General features: G+C 38.2%; 1 protein-coding gene across 2 annotated transcripts; it reads right to left on the bottom strand.

Moving 5' to 3' along the window:
• Window positions 1–2,704: 2,704 nt before the first annotated feature.
• On the bottom strand, window positions 2,705–19,472 carry LOC127647923 (uncharacterized). 2 transcript variants are annotated; one of them, XM_052132450.1, is made up of 10 exons: window positions 19,226–19,472; window positions 17,274–17,406; window positions 16,692–16,857; window positions 15,549–15,658; window positions 15,230–15,393; window positions 15,013–15,032; window positions 14,264–14,400; window positions 13,926–14,074; window positions 8,511–13,715; window positions 2,705–8,371 (listed from the first exon to the last, which is right to left on the bottom strand). In XM_052132450.1, exons 2-10 carry the CDS (start codon window positions 17,384–17,386, stop codon window positions 8,247–8,249), a joined length of 6,189 nt encoding a protein of 2,062 aa, XP_051988410.1. In that variant the 5' UTR covers window positions 17,387–17,406; window positions 19,226–19,472; the 3' UTR covers window positions 2,705–8,246. The 2 variants fall into 2 exon arrangements, with proteins under 2 accessions (XP_051988410.1, XP_051988409.1); XM_052132449.1 differs by having other exon boundaries at window positions 2,705–13,715.
• Between the last annotated feature and the right edge of the window lie 252 nt (window positions 19,473–19,724).

The raw sequence follows: 19,724 nt of genomic DNA, 5'->3' as shown, positions 1-19,724 counted from the left end.
ACATTTATTCCTTTATTTATTTTTGTATTATCACATTTATTCATTTATTATTTATGCATGTTTAGTCCTCCATAGAGGCGAGGCTCTCAGAAGTGCACATAAACGTCACATCCTTAGGATTTTCCCAGGAAAACCGACCAGCTCCCTTCGCATGAATATCAGTCTACAGGCTTTAATAGGCAACCTAGGAAGTCCGGGAAGGGCTAATTTTTAAGTTGCGTAACAAGCCGTTCAGGCGAATATTACATGAAAATTGTTACATATTGCACCTTTAAGGTACACTTTCGCCTATAAATGTTGGTAAATTATCAATAAATGGTTCACAGTTGTCCACTTTACATTAAGGTACACTTTCATTGCTTATAAATGTTGGTAAGTCGTTAATAAATGGTTCACAGGTGAATATAAGGCACACTTTTATATCGTATTACTGTTGGTAATTCATTAATACAGTAAATGGTTCACAGAAGTCAATATATAGGCCATGGTTGTCCAGCTTACATTATAATACTTTTTTAAGGTTTCTAAAGAAGTGTAAATCCACCTTGAATTAAGACTTGTATTACAAGGTATAGATTATGTTACTTAATTCCTTAATGACCAATAAAATTAAGGGAAATAAAGAATATATATATATATACTTTTAATAAGTGAGAGAAAACAAAGTCACATGTATACATAATTGCTGTGGATGAGCATGTAGACCTAAGAGGTGTTTGGAGACATTCCAACTTTGATAGGTTACCAATCTGAGTAGCAGCATACTTTTATCACCAACTCGACAAGCAAAGTGACACGAGTCAAGATATTAGAGTAATGAATACAAACACACCACTTTTTATTCTCTCTATTATTATAAATGTTTGCTGCATCATGACATAAACCATGAATTATGACATTTCATGACTGATTAAAACCTTTAAGCATTTATAACACGAGAGTTTAAATTGGCTCTCAATTTGTTAAGTATCACATGAAAATCAACCTTTAAATTAATATTTTTATAACTGAACATAAATTATTTATAATGCATTTGCAGATGAGTTATTAGTCATTAATGAACCCCTTTATAAACACTTTACAATGGGAACCTTAATGTAAAATGTTACCGTATTGTCTCTGCACACTATTTCGAGTAACACTGTCCTCGGAAGACATACAAAAATATAACAAATAACAGCTGAGTGAAACAGCTTAGCAATTAGATTACTTAACAATGCTGCCTTTGCCAACACATACTTAATGTGTCATGGGGCAAGTAATTCAATATACAATTTCTGCTAAATTGATGTTGAATTATTGAGAACTGTGAAGATCCAGTTAAGAAAATAATCCATCATTCACTTATTGTATACATTTAAATAGCGTCAGACACTAATTCTGAGTGGCCCTTTGCACTGACGTGCACAGAACAGGGGCAGCAGGGGTGCAAGCCACTTTCGTTCACAATTTTAAAGGTGCTCTTTTGATTGTCCAGAAAAAGGGGAGACATTGTAATAATTAAATTAAAATAGTTAAATAAATCAAAAATCTCATCATAATCTCACAATAACCGTAATAATGTGTTATTATGAGATTTCTTTGTAAATCACAGGCCTATTAAAGAAAATGTTGCGTGTGCTACAGCAGATCGGTGGCAGATTCCAATCGCAAGTGATCCTCCCTATGCCCTATTCTCACTCTGAACGGCAGAGCCCTTGAAGGAAACATGGCATTACTGTATGAATGTACCCTTCGCTAACAGTCTTCTGGAAGGGCCCTTCGAGAAAAGATTAATTTATTTTGAAGAAGCTTTTGAGAGGTGTCCCCTCCCGCAGCAGTGCCCTTCAACGAAGCAAAAAATGCAGTTTTGATTTCACCCTGGAACATATAAGTGCTGTTACCTCAGATGAGTAGCAGGTTAGATAAAAAGTCCACTCAATGTATTGTGTTGTAAGTTCATCAAAAGAATAATACTCGATTGCTACCGAATTTCCAACATTGTGTAGGCTACCACTGTGTAGACAGATGTATTAATTACAGCGGTCGCGTCGCTTTCAGTGATATAAATTATATTAGTCTTTTATAGAATATTGACATAAACTGAAGCTGTCAGGTTCAGCCAAAGCCAGTTTGTTTTGTTGAAACTAATAAGCCATTAGACTAATCATTTTCAGAAACATACCATTAGGCTACCAGTACCGCAGCTCCCTATACGCATATTACGCAGTCTGCGTAGGGCACTAACTCCCTAGATGGGCACCAGAAACTCCACCAGCTGCCCTTACTCGCAGGTTATACGTTATTCAGTCGATCGCCTCGCGCTCGCACTTTCTCTTCTTGCCTTCGCACCGTGCACCATGTTACCAGAGTAATGCCATGGTACTGAATGATTGATCATGTTCATATTATTTGATAATGTCATGGTACTCATATTATTTGATAATGTCATGATACCATGGTTTTACAATGACACTTGTCATAAACATGAGGTTATCACAGACCATGTCTGAAAATAAATAAACAAGTGTATAACCATGAAGAAATATAACAGAATAGGCTATTATTTGTGATTAGGGAAAAATTGAAAAAATGATGTACAGTATAATTATATATATATATATACACATACACACACACACACACACACACACACACACACACACACACAAGAAAATTGTTAAATACTCAAAAACAAAATACATTTATTTTTGTAATTACTTCTCATGAAAATAAAAATCAGTGCCCTTTTTTATCCTTCCACCCATCCCTGCTAAGGTCTGTGCACATCACTGGCCATTTGGATACTTGGCCGGTTCTAAATGTATGAGTGTGCCTACTGAACACTGTTTTTTTTTTTTTTTTTCCTTCTTTTTATTATAATCCATTTCCAACCTCTACAGACATGACAAGCTTTCAGTATGACCAGGTCCTGGTAAAAAGCATCATATGCACAGGGCCTTTCAAGCCCACTCACAGATCTATTCACATGCTGGGAGGTCACTATTCCTCCATTAACAATTTGATAATGTTGCATTTTAAGGAGGTATATTAAATGTTCATAAGAGATAGAAACAACAAATAACATTCTAGCAAATGTACTGCAAATGGACGACACTGTCTTGTAGCACTATTTAAGAAAACCATACCTATAGACAAACCTTGCAGTGAATCAAACTTTAAGGGAAGAAGTTGGTAGTTTTTTGTCATGGGCAATCAAGCTTTCTCATAAAGAACACTTAAATATGATCCGGCACATTAAAAGGTAGTAGAATCATAAAGAAATGCTTTTCACAGAGAATTCCACACTGCTAAAAACCTTCCATCCATTTGGAACATGATCTCATGAAAATTATGTGAATGTGGGGATATTTTGCAAAATGAATTTACGTGGTTCTTTACACATATAACGGTAGCTCCGAGGTGAAATGTCCACTGCGTGGCATGAAAAGAGATTTAAAACTTCTCACAAACAGATGATGTTTTAAAGGACGTAAGGTTAATGCTCAATAGAGCTTTAATATAGCAAAATATACCTCCCTACCCTTTGAAAAACAGATTAGCATTTTAAGGTTAATGCTCTGTCGAGTTTTGAATAAACAATACCTACTTCTCTACCCTAAACCTAACCAATGGTGTCATAAAAGTAAATGAGATGAAAAACACAATAGTTCAAACATCATTTTGAGGTGTTTCTATGAAACTTCTGGCTCAAGTGTCAACTCGCGTGTACGCCTGTCCTTTAAATAGCAAATGAAACAATCAAAGTGGAATTTTAATTGAAATTAACTGATATTCTGTAGTTTTCCTAGTGATTTGTTTGAAGGTGAATAAAAGTAGTTGTGGAGTAATGTAGTGCCTCTAGTGTTTATTTCACCAGAAAACTGCCACGTAAACATTATTTTGCAAAAATGTAGGTATAATAACATGATTCCATAAGAGATGTTGCCTATTGTTTTAGAAAAAACTATATATCTGAGCAAAATAATAAAACAGTGATTTCTATACAGTGATACAGTTTACATTATATAGTATTTGGGAAGGAAATGCAATGGGAATATGACCCAGACCAGAATAGTACCTGGGTCTCCTACAAGCACCAGAGCATTGATCTCAAGGCCACTGCTCCAAAAAGTAACATCATCATACCTCACCCCTCATTTATTGGCTCACCAATACAATTTTACAGATTGCATCTGGCTGTTTCAGCAAACCACCAATATCACAGAATCTCCTTTGCCAAAGTGTGTAAGAGTGAGACAGAGAGCTATATATAGTTTCCATGAGAGATTAATAGGAAAGCTATAGATTGCCATTGTAAATTCTAAATGATTAGTAACATGGTTTACACAGGAAGGTGGGTGGAAGGTTGGTTGGGTGCAGGAAAGGATTACTGAATAATTGAAAAAGAGAAGAAAGCACAGATGACTCAAGCGGGCTAGTGCCTGTTTCACACACAAGCACCATAAAATGGAGGATGCTCTTGTACATCTCTTTTGTTGCACAGAACTGTCTGTACGATTTGGCAGAGACTTCAAAAGGAGCAAAACCATGCTTCATTGGGTCACCAGATTAAGCAAAATGACATTGTAGTCAATAGAATGATCTTTGGTGCTTATCGCATTAAAGTGAAACGACACAAAAGTATTGAGGTCCTCCGGTCACTAGCATCAACACAACTGGAGAGTGAGGTTTCTGAATAATTGTGCCTGTCATGGACGTCAATAAGGTCACTGAAGACTGAAAGGTTTTTGGATCCTACTGCAGTGCCTCAGTTTCATCCTTTTACCACCTAACACTCTATCCACTGCCTTGCTGCCAGTGTCCTTATTATGAAAAATCTGTTCCTCTTAGCTTCAGTTAACCCGCCACTCACCAGTGAGAAAAGAGAAAATGGGTCATGTATCGGAAAGGGGAAGAATATGGAACAAGAGAGATAGGTAGTGGACAAAGGGTTGAAAGATTGAGGGATAAGGAAGAGAGAATATATACTGACTAGTATAAAAGTGTGGAAAAATGACATTGGGGGCAAGGGACAATATAGCACATAGAGAATGAATAATAAAGTCTGTTTCTAAAAAGGTATGTGGCAATGGCACACATCAGAAATGTGAAAAAGACAGCTTTATATTTTGGAGAAAAATGTCTAAAAGAGAGAAAAAAATAGAAAAATTGGGAGATCCAAGGAATTGTAAGCTACAGAATATAAGCATCTTTGAAAAAAATATATTGAAAGAGAGGATGAAGAGAACTAGGGAAACAAAAAGGCTTAGTGATGGGTTACATTTACTGTAAATGAGCTGCAGTGATGCAAACCAGAGAGAGAGAAAAAAAAAATGGATTGCGAGTAATGCACTACAAATAAGCAAGCATACAGATATGCTCATGAATTTGTACTGTTTGTGAGCAGAGGATATGCAAATTATTCTTGTTCCCTTCTATGATCTCTGTCAAGTGATTCATCTCATTAATAATGTCTTTCCAGTAATTAGGCCATGTCAGACACTGCAGAAATAATAACTGCAAGACTCATAACCTTGAATAAATGCTTACTGCAAGAAAAAGAGGAAATAAAAAGGGAACACTCATAGACCACTATTCAATCACAGCAATACAGCTCTCCTCTCATAACTATTCAAGGCCAAGTCAATATATTATTTAGCACTTTCAATTTTACAGGTATTTGACCCACTTAAATAGATATTAAGATTTATAACAATTAATTACTAAAAGAAACTGTAGTTCTCTGAACTATTAACTTGATTTCAGAGAACTGGCAACAATGAAAGATTCTCAACAAAATACCACAGTATGCTTAAAACACAATGAACAGCTCATTTTAAAACCATTTAATTTTACTTGCATTATTCTAATTTTTACCATTTTACAATGGAACAATCACATTTTAAAATGTAATCTCTTACAAATTTCTAAGTAACTAACAAGATGGCCAGACAAGAATTACCATAACAAAATCTGATATTTCAGTTCTAGCATTTAAAAACAGAGTAAAATACATTATGTCCAGTACAATAAAAAAAAAATTAAGTTATATTGAAGCACCATGTTAAGAACATATTGAAATAAATATAAGTAATACACTGGCTTTTATAGACTGAGGCAAGGCTGAACACAACTACAACAAACCCCAAAGCTTTCTCGTGTTTGCAACTTTCTCATATCCACAAAATTGAGAAGAAACCAACAAACACCTTGAATCTCTGACATGGACTGGGAAAAAGGTAAGATAATATACAACATAACGATGGCGAGTGATGTCTGGCTTTGGGTCATAGAGACCTACAGAGCTACAGTACATTTAACAATATTATATCAAGTGTTAAACAGGGAGTCTGATCAATGAACAGCTTCAAAGGGCACTAAACATTTCTCTATAGAGATATACAAGTGGCAACTAAAAAATATGCATTTGCGTCCCATTGTAACACCTATTGTGCCACAAAAACCAATGAAACTGAAACAGACACCTAAGGTTTTGAGTTCAAATTGCATCAAACACTAAACACAATTGTGCTCTAACAATATGCTTGCAAAGTGTGTGATTTGTGTGTTAATGATAGGATGTTATTCAAATAAATAACCATCACAATAGATGGTTAGGATTGTATGTGACGGTTACGAGAGCATATGTGTGTATTTAATGTAGCAGCTGCTACAGTTCTCTTATGTGACATACAGGAATCCCCTTAGTCAAATGCAGGACACCTGAGAGCTGCGCAAATGTATGAGTTTTTCATATGCTGCACAAATGTTTGCGCACCATTGACTGTGTACTCAGTCAATTTGACAAGATCAAAAAAAAAAAAAAAAAAAAAAAACAGGGAAAAAACATATGAATCCTGCCTTGGTCCTTCATGTGCAACCCAATGAAACATGCAAGTTGCCATATGTGCTAATACATTTCACATATGTTGATGGGTCACATCTTTTAAAAACAACTACATCGATAACTTTGAAATGAAAGGGGGAAAAAAGATAGGAGAGAATGAAAAATAATTCCACATCATGGAGAACTGCATCCCCATCATGTGGCATGTCTTATGTACTACAGGTAAAATAGAGGATATTTTTTCTTCTTCAATACTTGTTCACCCAAAAACGAACATTTTGTCATCATTCACTCACCCCTCATGTTGTTCCAAAGATGACTGATTTAATTTCTTCTGTGGAACACAAACGATGTTAGGCAGAATGTTAACCTCAGTCACTAATAACTTTCAATGTACAGAAAAAAGATGAACATGGTGGTGGTGAAAGTGAACAGTGACTGAGGCTCTAACACTGCCTAACATCTCCTTTTCTATTCCACAGAGGAAACAGCAGTAGTTGATGAGTAAATGGTCGTGAATTACCCCTTTAAAGAACTGACTGGTGTGGAAAGAATATCTTTTATATTAACATACCAAGCAGACTATAGTATACAAATTAGGCAAGTGTGTTGATAAAATTGTGACTAAATATTTCAAAAAGTCTTTTGTTTTTGATAATATGAACAAAATCTCTACAAAATTAATGAAAACAAAGAACACCTTATCTGAATGTGAATAAATATTCTCTCTCAAATACCCAGATCAGCCACAACATTAAAACCACCTGCTTAATATTGTGTAGGTTGCCCTCGTGCCACCAAAACAGCACCACCAATCATCCACGCGATAATCTATATCAGCCATTTGAGTGGCAGCAGCGAGTGCATAAAATAACCCAGATACAGGTTCGGACCATCAGTTAATCTTCAATTCAGCCATCAGAATGGGGAAATTTTTTTATCTCAATGACAGGGACATGATTGTTGGTGCCAGATGGGCTGGTCTGAGTAATTCTGTAACTGCTGATCTCCACACACAACAGTCTCTAGAATTTACTCCGAATGGTGCCAAAAACAAAATGCATTTAGTGAGCAGCAGTTCTGTTGTCTGAAATGCCTTGTTGATGAGAAAGGTCAAAATAGAATAGCCAGACTGGTTCGAACTTACAAAGTCTACAGTAATTCAGATAACCGCTCAGTGACATTGTGGTAAGAGGAATAGCATCTCAGAATGCTATTCTGAGGTGCGGGTTAGTGCTGTTTTAGCGACATGAGGGGGACCTACACAATATTAGGCAGGTGGGTTTAATGTTGTGGCTGCTTGGTGTATATGTCAGCATTGCAACGACAAACAGTCATTATTAATCAGTATATTGTAGGTCCAGATCCACTGTACCATCAGTCACCACAAGCCGCAGTCTCTTAGGCTTGCGATCCGTTATGGGGGTGCTTTGCGAGTGGGAGGTGGAAAAGTGTAGAGAATTGTATGGGTGATTTCCAGGCTGCCCCTGCTGCTGTGGGTCTTTACTAGTTTGGCCTCCATGGACTTTAGACCCAGCAAACCTATCCACAGAGGGAGAAGGTGAGACATTTGAGGGACCACATGCCTCTACAACTAGCCTTCCTTGGGTTCCAGAAGGCTCCATGAGACAATGGTAGGTGTAATTTGTAGGCCCTGAACCAGAGTAATTCAAGCATTTACCGTCATCACTGTACCCCAATGTAACAGAATGATCTCCTGTAAAGTTTACAACATACGACTGGTGAGGAGGCTGACGGTGTGTAAAGGTGGCTGACTGAGTTTTAGTCCCTGGGACCTCATGGGTTGAGGATTCCTTGTATCCCAGTTGAGGACTGCTGTGCTGTGACAAAGCAGGTGAAAGGGAGGAGCTGAAGTTGAAGTCAGAAGAATCACAGTGAGAAACATTCTGGCTTATCAGATTTTTAGGAATAGAAGTAGATACTCCAGAAAGTTGAGCATTTTGAGTGGGAGCCACAACAGCATGTGGCTTCACAGATTTCGAGATTTTGCTTTGTGGTGTACTGTAACTCTGAGGATTTTGAGAAGAGGAAAATACAAATTTGGAGGGCAAGGATGGATCTTTGTCATTCTGTGAAATTTGGGGCTTTATACCTGGAATGTTCTTGAAAGCATTCATTGTGGTTTTGCTAGAGCTGAGGAAATAAACCGGGTGAATGCAATCACTTTGCTGGCAAGGATTAACAGGTTTTGACGAGGTGTTCTTGGAGCTTCTCTGTAGATTTTCAATCAATCTTGAAAACCCAGCATTAGGACATTTAGCTGGAGAATATTTTCCACTGTGAGAACTTGATGGCCCTGGACCAGTAAAGGTGTTTTCCAGGATGTTGCTAGATTTTTGGCTGCTGGCAGCCGCAGAAACTCTACATGAATTCTGACCTGCCTCAGTTTTCATGACATTCTTTGGGTTCTGGAAAAATGGAAGCTTCTTGTCATAGCTGCGGAAAAGTGCATTACCAGGGCTGAATGTCCCTTGGAAGTCAGCAAGTGAGGTGGACTTATTTCCTACGTTAAGAGAATGGAAGGGTGTAACCAAGTTACTCCGAGATCCAGCATCGGGCATGCATTGTGTTGACTGGCTCGGAAAGACAGGTTGGGTTTTATTATTTGAGCTTAAGTTAAGAGGTCCGTGAGTTTTGTCTTTTTCCTGGATTTTACTTAAGCATGACTCAGCTGAAACAGTCTTTGTGCTAACATTGGAATCAAGGACATTGAACTTTTTATCCTGAGGATGTAAATGTGCAGTTGTGTGTACTGACTGTTTAGCATTTGTAGATTCATTATTAAACATGATCAAGTCTTTCCTGTGAAACTGTGTTGCTGAATCTTCCTGGACCTGGAGCACTGTGGGACTTTTTGACAAATCACTTTCAGACAAGTATAAATCTTTTTCAGTGCGTTGAAGAGGAGCAGAACTCATGGCTGCATTACATATTTTATCTTTGAAGAGCAGGTGAGGACCACTGCTCGATGAGAATGTGTCAGATTGACTAAAGACAAGATCCGGGAAGCTAAGATCTTCATCATTACTGAAGTTACTCACTGGGCTCGGGGATCCTAGGTAAGGTGTCTCTGGATTCCATGCATCTGTGGGACTTTGAGTGAAGGGGCTGGTGAAGGACCCCGTATTATGTGGTTCCCCAGAACAGTAGTCCATCAAAGAGCTTGCCAAGTTGTTTTGAGCTGCCATTTGATCATAGCTTTCAAGATTTAAACATGGAAAGTCAAGGACATCCTCTGAATAATTGCTAAAGCTGCACTCAGTGGTGAAGGGAGAGATGGGAGGAGACTGAATCTGAGTAGTAGTTACACTGGTGTTAGTGGGCTCACATTTTTCAGATACCTGTGGCTGACTCAGAGCCTGCAGTCTTGACAGACTTTTATTAATCTGAAGTAAATTGTGACTCAAGGAAGCATCATTTGTTCCTTTAATTTCAGTTCTACTAACTCCAGTCTTAAAACCATCATTCCTGTCAATATTCTCTGAAACTCTTTGCTCTCTAACATCCTCTTTTTCTTGAATACTGCCACCGACATAAACTCCTGTCATCCCCTCATAGCAAGGAGAATATAGCGACAAAGGTGAAAGTGATAATGGTTGAGGTGCAGCCTCAAAACACAGTGGATCTTTATAGGCATCTGTACCCTTATTACAACTCGGCACAGCCATCCGTTCCTGGCAAGGGGACACATTTTCTTCTTTAATTTTACTGTGAGGCATTTGTTCCAGTATTGCCATCTTAGAAGGGACCAATGTAAATTTATTTGGCTCTATGGGTGCAGAATTTTTCGTTTGCATGTTCCCATCTTGTTTCTGAGCTTCCTTCCACTGCACCTCCCATTTGCCTTCAGCCTTCCTGCACAATCGAATTGGAGGTAATGGTTTAATATCATCAATGTCTACCTCAACTTTTAGACCTGGTTGGCTTTGTTGTATTTTCTCTGTAACATCATGGCCTTCTTGAACAATTTCTTTTGGTATGTTAACTTTTCGTTGTCTTTTTCTTGGCTTGGGTGCATATTCCATTCTGCAATGCTCTAGCACATCTTGGACTGCTTTGGTGGCTTTCTCCAAACCTAAGCCATTATCTGACTCCCCATGACCCTGAATCCTCTCCATTTCTGCATTTAGAATAGAGACGGAATCCAAAATGGCCCTAAAAGGGTCAACTGCAACCAAACGTTGCTGAGGGCTTGATTTGTCCTCAACAGTTTCTGCTTCAATCGTATTCTCCCTTTCCCACTGTTTTCCCCTTTTCCTCTTAAGGCGGATTCTGAAGTTTAACTTCTGCTCTTCCTCCGTCTCATCAGAAACATTTGAGGTAGACTCATTTGTAATGTAAGCTGCTGTACTATCAATTACCTCACAGCCATCTGACCCTTCTGTTTGTCCTAATTTTTCCTCACTTTCTGCTTGATTACCCTCCATCTCGCTCATCTTGCACTCCACTTTTTCATCAATTCTGGATGCTAATTTCTTAGGTTCAGACATTTTTCTCTCAGTTTCATACACATGACTTGTACTATCCCCACATCCTCTAGTTTTGTTTTGTACTGTTCCAGGCGGAGCACTCGGACGACCCCTGTAGCGTTTCGATGAAGTTTTCATCAATCTAGATGAATCACTCTTTTTTGAGCCAACACCAACATTGTGTCTGAGAATTGCGCTTGATTCTGGACATTTCTGCTCTTTTGTCTCTACACTGCTGTTGTCGTTTGGCTTGGATGACAGATTGTTCAGCTTGGTTTCGGTGTCATTATTGATATCTTTGCATTGTGTTGCTACACTGTTGTCCTGATCTGGGTCTGTATCAAGCGATTCTCGAAATGCACGTTTCTTTAGGGGAATATTGCTCTGGGGACTGTTATCCAGAGACACCCTGCTCATTGATAGAGGCTCTGAGGAACGCAAACATTTTTCTGTCCGTCTCACTTGGACCGTCATAATATTTGGTTGATCAGCTGGAATGACACCATGTATAGGGTGCTCATTTCTCTTATTTAATGCATCATGTTTGTCAGTGTCCTTAATCTCTTTTTTGGCTGAAGGGGTCTTCTTATTAACAGCTACTTTACTCTTGTAACTGGATGGAGACTTCAAAAATGCAGGGTGGCAGACATTACCATCCTTATTTTGTTGGCTAAACTGGCCACTTGAACTCTTTCTAATATCTGAAAGCAGTACCCTTGCCTCTCTGATGACAACTGTCTTGCTCTCAAAATACACTGATAATTCTTTCCTATTTAAATCTTTTGCTTCAACACTTACCTTACCACTGCTCTCTTTCTTACCTTGCACTTCAGGTATGTTCTCAACACTTGGTTGTTTTTTATCCTTGGATGCACATTTTTGCTTTATTAAATCTTTCTCAAGTGTATGTCTTGTAGCGTCTTCTGAATTTTTTGAGACGGTCACCTCAACAGATGCAATCGTTACAATGTCATTATCTCTATCTTGATTACCTTCAATTTCATGGTCACTTTGGCTACCATAACTGCAAACATCTACAAGTTCTTTCACAACGGGTTGCGTTTTAACTGTGTTTTTGCCCATCTCTGAAGCACATGGTAATAAATCACATGTAACTTTCAAGTACTTATCTGCACTCTCCATATTTACTGGTGTGAAATACATCTCCTTCACCCCCTTCTTACCTTGTCTACTGGATTCTTTGCTCCCATTTAACTCTGATGCTGCTTCTGGTGTGATACCCTTGTCTCCTTCACTGTCTGCCTGCCCCTGACCTGTACTTTCAGTCTTGGCTTCACCTGGGATAGCTACCCTGACCAGACTGACTCTGAGGTAATGATTTGAGCCTGGGAGGAGAGAGACAGGATTACGATAATATGGTGAAGACGGAGTAATGCTTACAGTGCTAGAAGCGACAGACTGCCTGTGGTTTTGCTTGTTATCCCCCAAGGTCTCTAAAGCTACACAAGAACCAGCATCACCTTCCCTAGTAGCACTGGAACCACTGATGTGTCTCCTACCATCAGCCACCACCCTGAGGCGATCCCTAAAGAATCTCTGCTGCGCCTCTCTGATCACTGTGCTCGCTGTTTGTGAAGATTTGTCACCATTTTTTCCAGCCTCTCCGATGCGTTTATGTTTAGCAGTACTTGGTTTACCAGGGGTTAAAATAGAATTGGACATGTTCTTGGACTCAACCTCACTTCCTCTTTGCTGTCTCACTTCTTTTGTCTGCAAAACTGAACATTCCTTTCCACCTGTAGAGAGTTTAGAGTTTCGCTTGATCAGTCTGGTCCGTTTTTTATTGAATAAGGAGAGTTTAGATCGATTGCTTGCTCTGAGACTGCTTAGACGACTACGAAGAATATTCCTGTTCCTTGAGGAAATGGCCATCTGGTGAACAATTCTGACAGATGACGCATCAACTTTACGTCCCTTGGCTTTCATGCCGTCTCTTTCAGGGACTCTGGAAACACATCCAAGAGTAAACGGTTTGAACCTAATGACAGAGTCTCTATTTAACATGTCTCCATCCTTATCCTTACTCTCCTCTGGTCCATTTCCGTTCACATTACTGGGTGATGGAGGAACAGGTTCCTTTTTCCTTTTGATATTCTCAGGTTGTGGTCGCTCCTTCTCAATAAGGTATAGCAGGGTCCTTTCTTTGCTTGTGGGGTTCCTACAGCATAGCAAGAAATTTACACTGTGCTGATAGAGGCAAACGCTTAACTCCTTAAGGCCATGGTGAGACAAAGATGATAAAAGGTTTTGCCTCTTCTTCTCCACCTGTTTGCAAAGCTCCTCCCTCCTCTGCCCCCCAGTCTTTCTCATCTTTCTGCTCAAAACAAGGGAGTTCCTCTTTGTCCGCTGGGAAAACATATTCCTCATTGGCAAGACTGAGAGAAAATAAGAATAATAGACAGTCAGAGTTAAGGGGCTGGGAATGGTAATATCAGATCCAATTTATAGAGTTTTTCACCAAAAACTGAATGGAACAGAGCACTGGGATTCTTATTCAGCTGTGCGCAAATATAATTTTACACCAGGACATAAGCAGGATAAGAATATAAATATTTAAGCAAAAATGAATAATATAATACACATACCTGAGTGTGACACTGTGAGAAATGTCTTTGGAGTGCCATTTCCCCTTTTTCTGTTAAGCCTCAGATCAGTCTCTCTGAACTCGTATTTCTGTCCCGAAGGATCACTGGAGCAAACCAAGTCTCTCTTCTCAAAAGATCCTTCTCCTCTCCTACATATGGGCATCATAAGACTTAAATAATAAGGGATTTCATTGTGATAAAAGTATTTAAAAGGTTTTAAATAACATAACTTGAAAAAAACAATTCAATAAGACTAATTAAAAGTGTTATAGATTCAACATGACCATTATCCCCAAAGCAGATTGCTCTTGAAGCAATAGCAGTGCATTTTTTCTTACCTCTCACAGGTGCAACATTCACACATTTCATTATTTTCCCCAAAAAAGCTGTCCCCATAGTAACAGGTAATCTCTTCCCCCGGTGAGATGGGTCGCACCACTTTAACACAAGCTCCATTCTTATCTCCAGGGACGAACTACAAAGAGCATAAGTGGAAATGGAAACAAAAAGAGTAGGAACAAATTATGGACAGTTTAGTTTTTATGTGAGAAGATAAACAGCACAGAAAGATTAAACTAGCACAGCAATATAGGAAATTGCTTGCTTGGGACATCTGTCAAATGTACAGTTTAGCGCTCATTATACTGGAATATTTGACTTCAGAATATGGTGATTGACCAGAGACAAACATTCCACAGATATTAACCATATATAGTCAAAATACTGGTGCAGTAAAAAAAATAAAAAGTTTGCAAATAATAATAAAAAAATAAGTATTAAAACGTTCTGAATCGTTGCTCCATTGCACATTGTTGCATACATTGCACACTCTCTTACACTCCTGCTTCATCAAGAAGTTCAAATGCAAGGCAAGAGAATTGTTCCAGATATAAATACTTGTTAAAAAATAAAACCTAAAAGAAAACACATAGAAGCGAGAGAGCATATTTTTAATTCCAATTGTGTATAAAAAGGTAAAATTTGTGTCATTCTGATATTTGAATTATGCTACAGTACATATGTTTTTTGTTAAGTTAAGAATTTGTGACACACAAGTAAAAAGTATTTGATCAATTTAGGACCTTACCTTACAATTGGGTCTGCAGTCTGAACACAAATGGAAAAACAAATGGAAAATGCACAATTAGATCCTCTACATTTCCAAAGACAGTATTTTCAAAATATGTCTAAAATCTAATGGGTATCAAATTCATTTTAATCTCTTCATTTAGATCTTTTTATGGCATTTATGATTGAATGGACTGAATGAGTCTATGTTCTTCTGTGTAACATGATCCTCTCACCATGATTAATAAAGGCAGCAGGCCCAAGCCAAAGCTGAGCACATCTCTTGCGTGTTGAGTACATGACACTGAAGTCATTGACTCCTGCCTGCAGCACTGCACTGTCTTCAGGGCTCAGCTCAGCGATGCAGCCCTGCAGAACCTCCAACCGCTCTCCCACAAACCTGAAGAATTTAACACCCAGAATCATATTTTAAATGTCACTGATGCAGCTTCAACTACATCATATCCCTCAATTCACTGAAAATGTGGCCATCAGAAATATAACAGTTATAAAGTTAAAAAGATTTATAATAATTTAAAGAATGATGATTCTAACCAGTGTCGGGTGGATGTGATTTTGGCTCCATTTGTCTCTGAGGAATAGCGGTTACACGGTTCTATGTTCACTCCACTGTCCAACAGAAATGCTGTCATATAGCGGTACATCTATTTAAAAAAAAAAAAAAGAGAGAGAGAGAGAGAAATGAAGAGGTTACAAAATTTGTATTTGAGATTAAATTGTTTTTTTTTTGCACTCTTTCAATGTAAAAACTAAGGTTCAAAGTGTCCTAAGGAAATAAATATTTCGCCGTACTATGATGCTCCATGCATCAAATGAATTAATAACAATGACCAATACAAAATTGGTGTACTTTTAAAGCTTCGAAGCAGGACTTTACAATGCATAAAAGCAATATAACCAACTCTTGTAAGGTGCTTTTTAATTTGCTGACAAACTAGAAATGTTCTATTTTCATAACTTATGAAATATGAGCAAATACCACACGCCATACTGTCAAACATATGGTGAAAACATCCTCGAGTAGAATAAAAAAAATATTGTTTCACTCAAAGAACAAATATGTATCAAGTAAAAGCCTAGAGAAGTGTGAAGTTGTACTCTTTTTAGCTTGTAACTTCATGAAACAAGAACAGAATATAAAAACAGCATATTCTGAATAAAAGAGTCCAAAACATTATGATATGATGTATAGCTAGATCTTATAATCTTGGAGAAAATGTGACGCTACATCAGATATCTTTTTATCATACTGGGGGACTGTCAATAGCTACAAAACTGACTAATCACAGCTGTTGTAGAGTGAGCTACATTTTTGGAGAAGTGCACGGCAGGCTACACTGTAGCTATGCTGTGTTTGTTGTCATAATGTTTGGTTAGCTTGTTTTGTTTCAGTTTACTTATGTTTTGGAACATGCCTTCAGCTTTAGCAATGTGCTGTATAGAGTAAATTATTAATAGAATTTCAAGACATGGCTGGCCATGTGATATCAACATGGCAGACCCCGTGCGGGGGGGACCTACTCCAGGCAGAATAAAACAGCTGTTTAAATGCTACAGATATGACTTAAGTCTTTATCTCATTCTTAATTGATTGCAGGTTAACAAACAGAGAAGGTGCACTTACAGCAATTCTCAATGTATCTTTTAAAAGAGGAAAAAAGGATTATGATAACTCACATGCTGCTTCAACAACTCCTGTCGGTGTGAACCCAGCCCAGTGAAATAGTCACTGACCCATTCCCCATCCAACAGAGCATCAAAGGTAGCCTGGAAGTCATGTGTGCGTTTGAACCGCAGCAGTGTTTCTCTGAGGTAGCCCCATCGCCGGATCTCTGGGGGTGCACTTCATGTAAGAGGAAAGAAAACAATGAATACATTGTAATATATGTTCCTCAAACAGATGAACATGAATTGAGGGTTTATTAGCATTACCATCGACATTTAAGTAAATAAAGCTTTTATTTTTCTTCAAAAACTAGTGTCAAAAATAGACATTTACATTAAAAAAAATTCTAACCATCTATAACAAAACTGTGTATCAGAATCAAATCAACATGAACTCATTTTATGACAAGAATTTATAACAGATACTTTTTGCCCTCATATTTTACATTTCGGTGATATTTTTTCGGTGGTATCGCCCTTAATTTCTGACCCTGTCACATGCCATGTCTAAAAGTCATCAATCATGCATTACAAACATAATTCAAAAAGCATTTTTGCAGTAGTGTCAAGAGAATGCTTCTTCAGAATATGTACCTTATGTTCATCTTGTGGGTGCTGAACCCCAGTAAGGGATCCAGCACCAGACTCGTGGCCAGATCATCTGTCTCACACAGCTCTCTCACACTCATTCTATAGGATCCCTCCATGGTCGCCCACCATCAACATGCTGGAATGGAATAACACCCGTGGGTTACATTTTCAAACAGCTGCAAGTCATGCTAGCACAAAGTGTAGGACAACAGGAGTAGTTGTTACCTTTATAACTCAAACTTCGCTTAAAAAACCCATCTCTTCTCTCAGCCATTTAATCAATCCTAGAGACCAATTTTTTGTTGCCTTTGTCATTGTACCTATTTATTTCATCTACACGTTGGTGTACAGCACATTGGTCAACAGTTGATGTTTTTAATTGTTTTATCAATAAACATAGACTCCTCCAAATCTACTCATTTTCTATTGGCATAAGAATCATGTATATGTGCCCACAATGAAAAGTAATACCATAACCATATTTACATTGACAGAAAATAGGTCATAATGTCAAATGTAATACAAGAAGTCAAAGGTTGCATTCCATTCAAAGCTGATCATTCTTAAACTCTACTCCCTTTGAAGACTTTACCATCTACTGCAAGCACTTTGCAGTGCTGAAAAGAATAGGGCTAAAAACAATAATGGTAATTTGGAACTCACTTTTAGAGTCATTTTTATTCGAAATTCTATTTGGAATGACACTGCTGCATTACGATAATGATTGCAATCCTTTAGAAGTGCCCTCCGAAGGCATAATTTAGGCCGTCTTGAACGCAGGTTCAATCGAGAAGTGTTTCAATCTCTCTCGCGACGGGGGCGACTGTAACAGTAGTTGAGATCCATTTTAAGGATCGGGAAACTACCCCACAGCATCTCAAATAAGAGCACACCTCAAAGTAATAATATAAATGTCTGCACAAATACTTATATTACTTATGGTTATTTATTTAGCTTTCAGAAATCATACGTGTCTAAAGCAAAAGTCTAAGAAGGACCTACATTATAATTATATAAAACTAGATAAAACACCTATTTCTTCTTAACATAATTTATGCGTCTAAAGGTTATCCAACTTTATGTCATAATTAATATTACAATTGCCCCCGACCTTTCAGACAAGATGAAATATCGCATGGTTATTAAATCATCTGCCAGTCAGGATGATTTTTAACCAGTAACCTAGCGATACAATAGACACAGGTATAAAGGAATTATAACTTAAGACAGCAGAAGGGGGACAAACATTATTTTATTTTTTTAAATGCACTCCACTAAGCATGTTCTGAATAACCGTCACCACTGTAACTAAATTCTGTATTTGACCAGTTAGAAGAGGCGGACAGGTTTACTTGTCACACAATACAATGCAGATTTTTTTCTGCATCAGGAAACATTACAGCTCTTGAGTTGTAACAGAGATTGAGTAGTAAGTGAGTGTGGACAATATACCAGCTGCAGGCAAGCTCAGAAAAACAACAGCGCTTTTCGCCAGCAGAGTGAATGGAAAAAAAGTAATAATGGACAAGTGTGAAAGGGTTAATACAATTGATTAATTTCACATGGTCTCGCAGTGAATCCCACGTCTGTTGTCAAACAGCTTTGACCTAGGCATTTGTTTTGTATTTTTTGTAATTAAACAAAGATTCTCCACAAAAACAAAACAAAAAACGACTAGAGGTCAGAGGAGAGAATTTGCCATTTCATAATTGTCTAAATAGCCCGCCTCAGTTAAAGTGACAGTATGTCGCCGTCAGAGGAGTCGATGAGGCGGACTTCACCCTGAACCTCCCAGAACCAACGCGGTCCAGTTAGCTCGCTGGAAACATAACCTAAACCAGCACGGTCCAAACTTAATCTTTATGACTGAAAATATCAACCTGAATCGGGTTTTTTCTGCAAAAAAAGCGACATTACATCGATTTTAATGTTCGATTTTAACCCATTTTTGTTACCTGACGGGCTTTCCTTCAAAATTTCCGATCGATTTGTCCTTTAGTGAAATTGGTTACAAAGCTAGCAGGCTAGCTCTTCCTGTTGGCTACAAGTCCAGCTGCCATCTGCACCTGCTGTCCGCATAATCCATCGTTTGAACGTTTCTGGTGCGGATATATGATCAGTGAAGCAGCGGGAAAGCAGCTGGGTGAGGTAATTCGGATTAGATATAAGCATTCATTTTTTTCAGTCCTGCGTTGTTTTCGAAGCTGAAAGTCTCGTACTGTAAAAGTGAATTCAACCAATCCTTGACGGCCACTGTCGCACTCCCATTGGTTCGTGTAAAAAGTGACACGCGCCTCAGTGATAATTGCCTCATCCCATTGGCTGGTTTAGTTGCATGGCGTTAAGGCTGGCCTGTGGGCGTACAGATGTGGAAAATACCACACGGTTGGACCAATCAATGGACGACAAAGAAACATAATTTCCCTCCTCTTCTCTGTAACCGTGTCCTGCTGA

The sequence above is a fragment of the Xyrauchen texanus genome, chromosome 8 (genome assembly GCF_025860055.1).
Source record: "Xyrauchen texanus isolate HMW12.3.18 chromosome 8, RBS_HiC_50CHRs, whole genome shotgun sequence".
NCBI classification, from domain to species: domain Eukaryota; kingdom Metazoa; phylum Chordata; class Actinopteri; order Cypriniformes; family Catostomidae; genus Xyrauchen; species Xyrauchen texanus.
This window is presented reverse-complemented; position numbering and strand designations above follow the sequence as displayed.

Excerpts from the sequence above, each read along its gene's own strand:
- LOC127647923 (XM_052132449.1), bottom strand. The coding sequence starts at position 17,386 with ATGGAGGGATCCTATAGAATGAGTGTGAGAGAGCTGTGTGAGACAGAT. Across the intron at positions 15,659-16,691 it reads AGGAGTTGTTGAAGCAGCAT|ATGTACCGCTATATGACAGC; the intron begins GTGAGTTATCAT and ends TTTTTTAAATAG. Across the intron at positions 14,075-14,263 it reads GAATGTTGCACCTGTGAGAG|GAGAGGAGAAGGATCTTTTG; the intron begins GTAAGAAAAAAT and ends GCCCATATGTAG.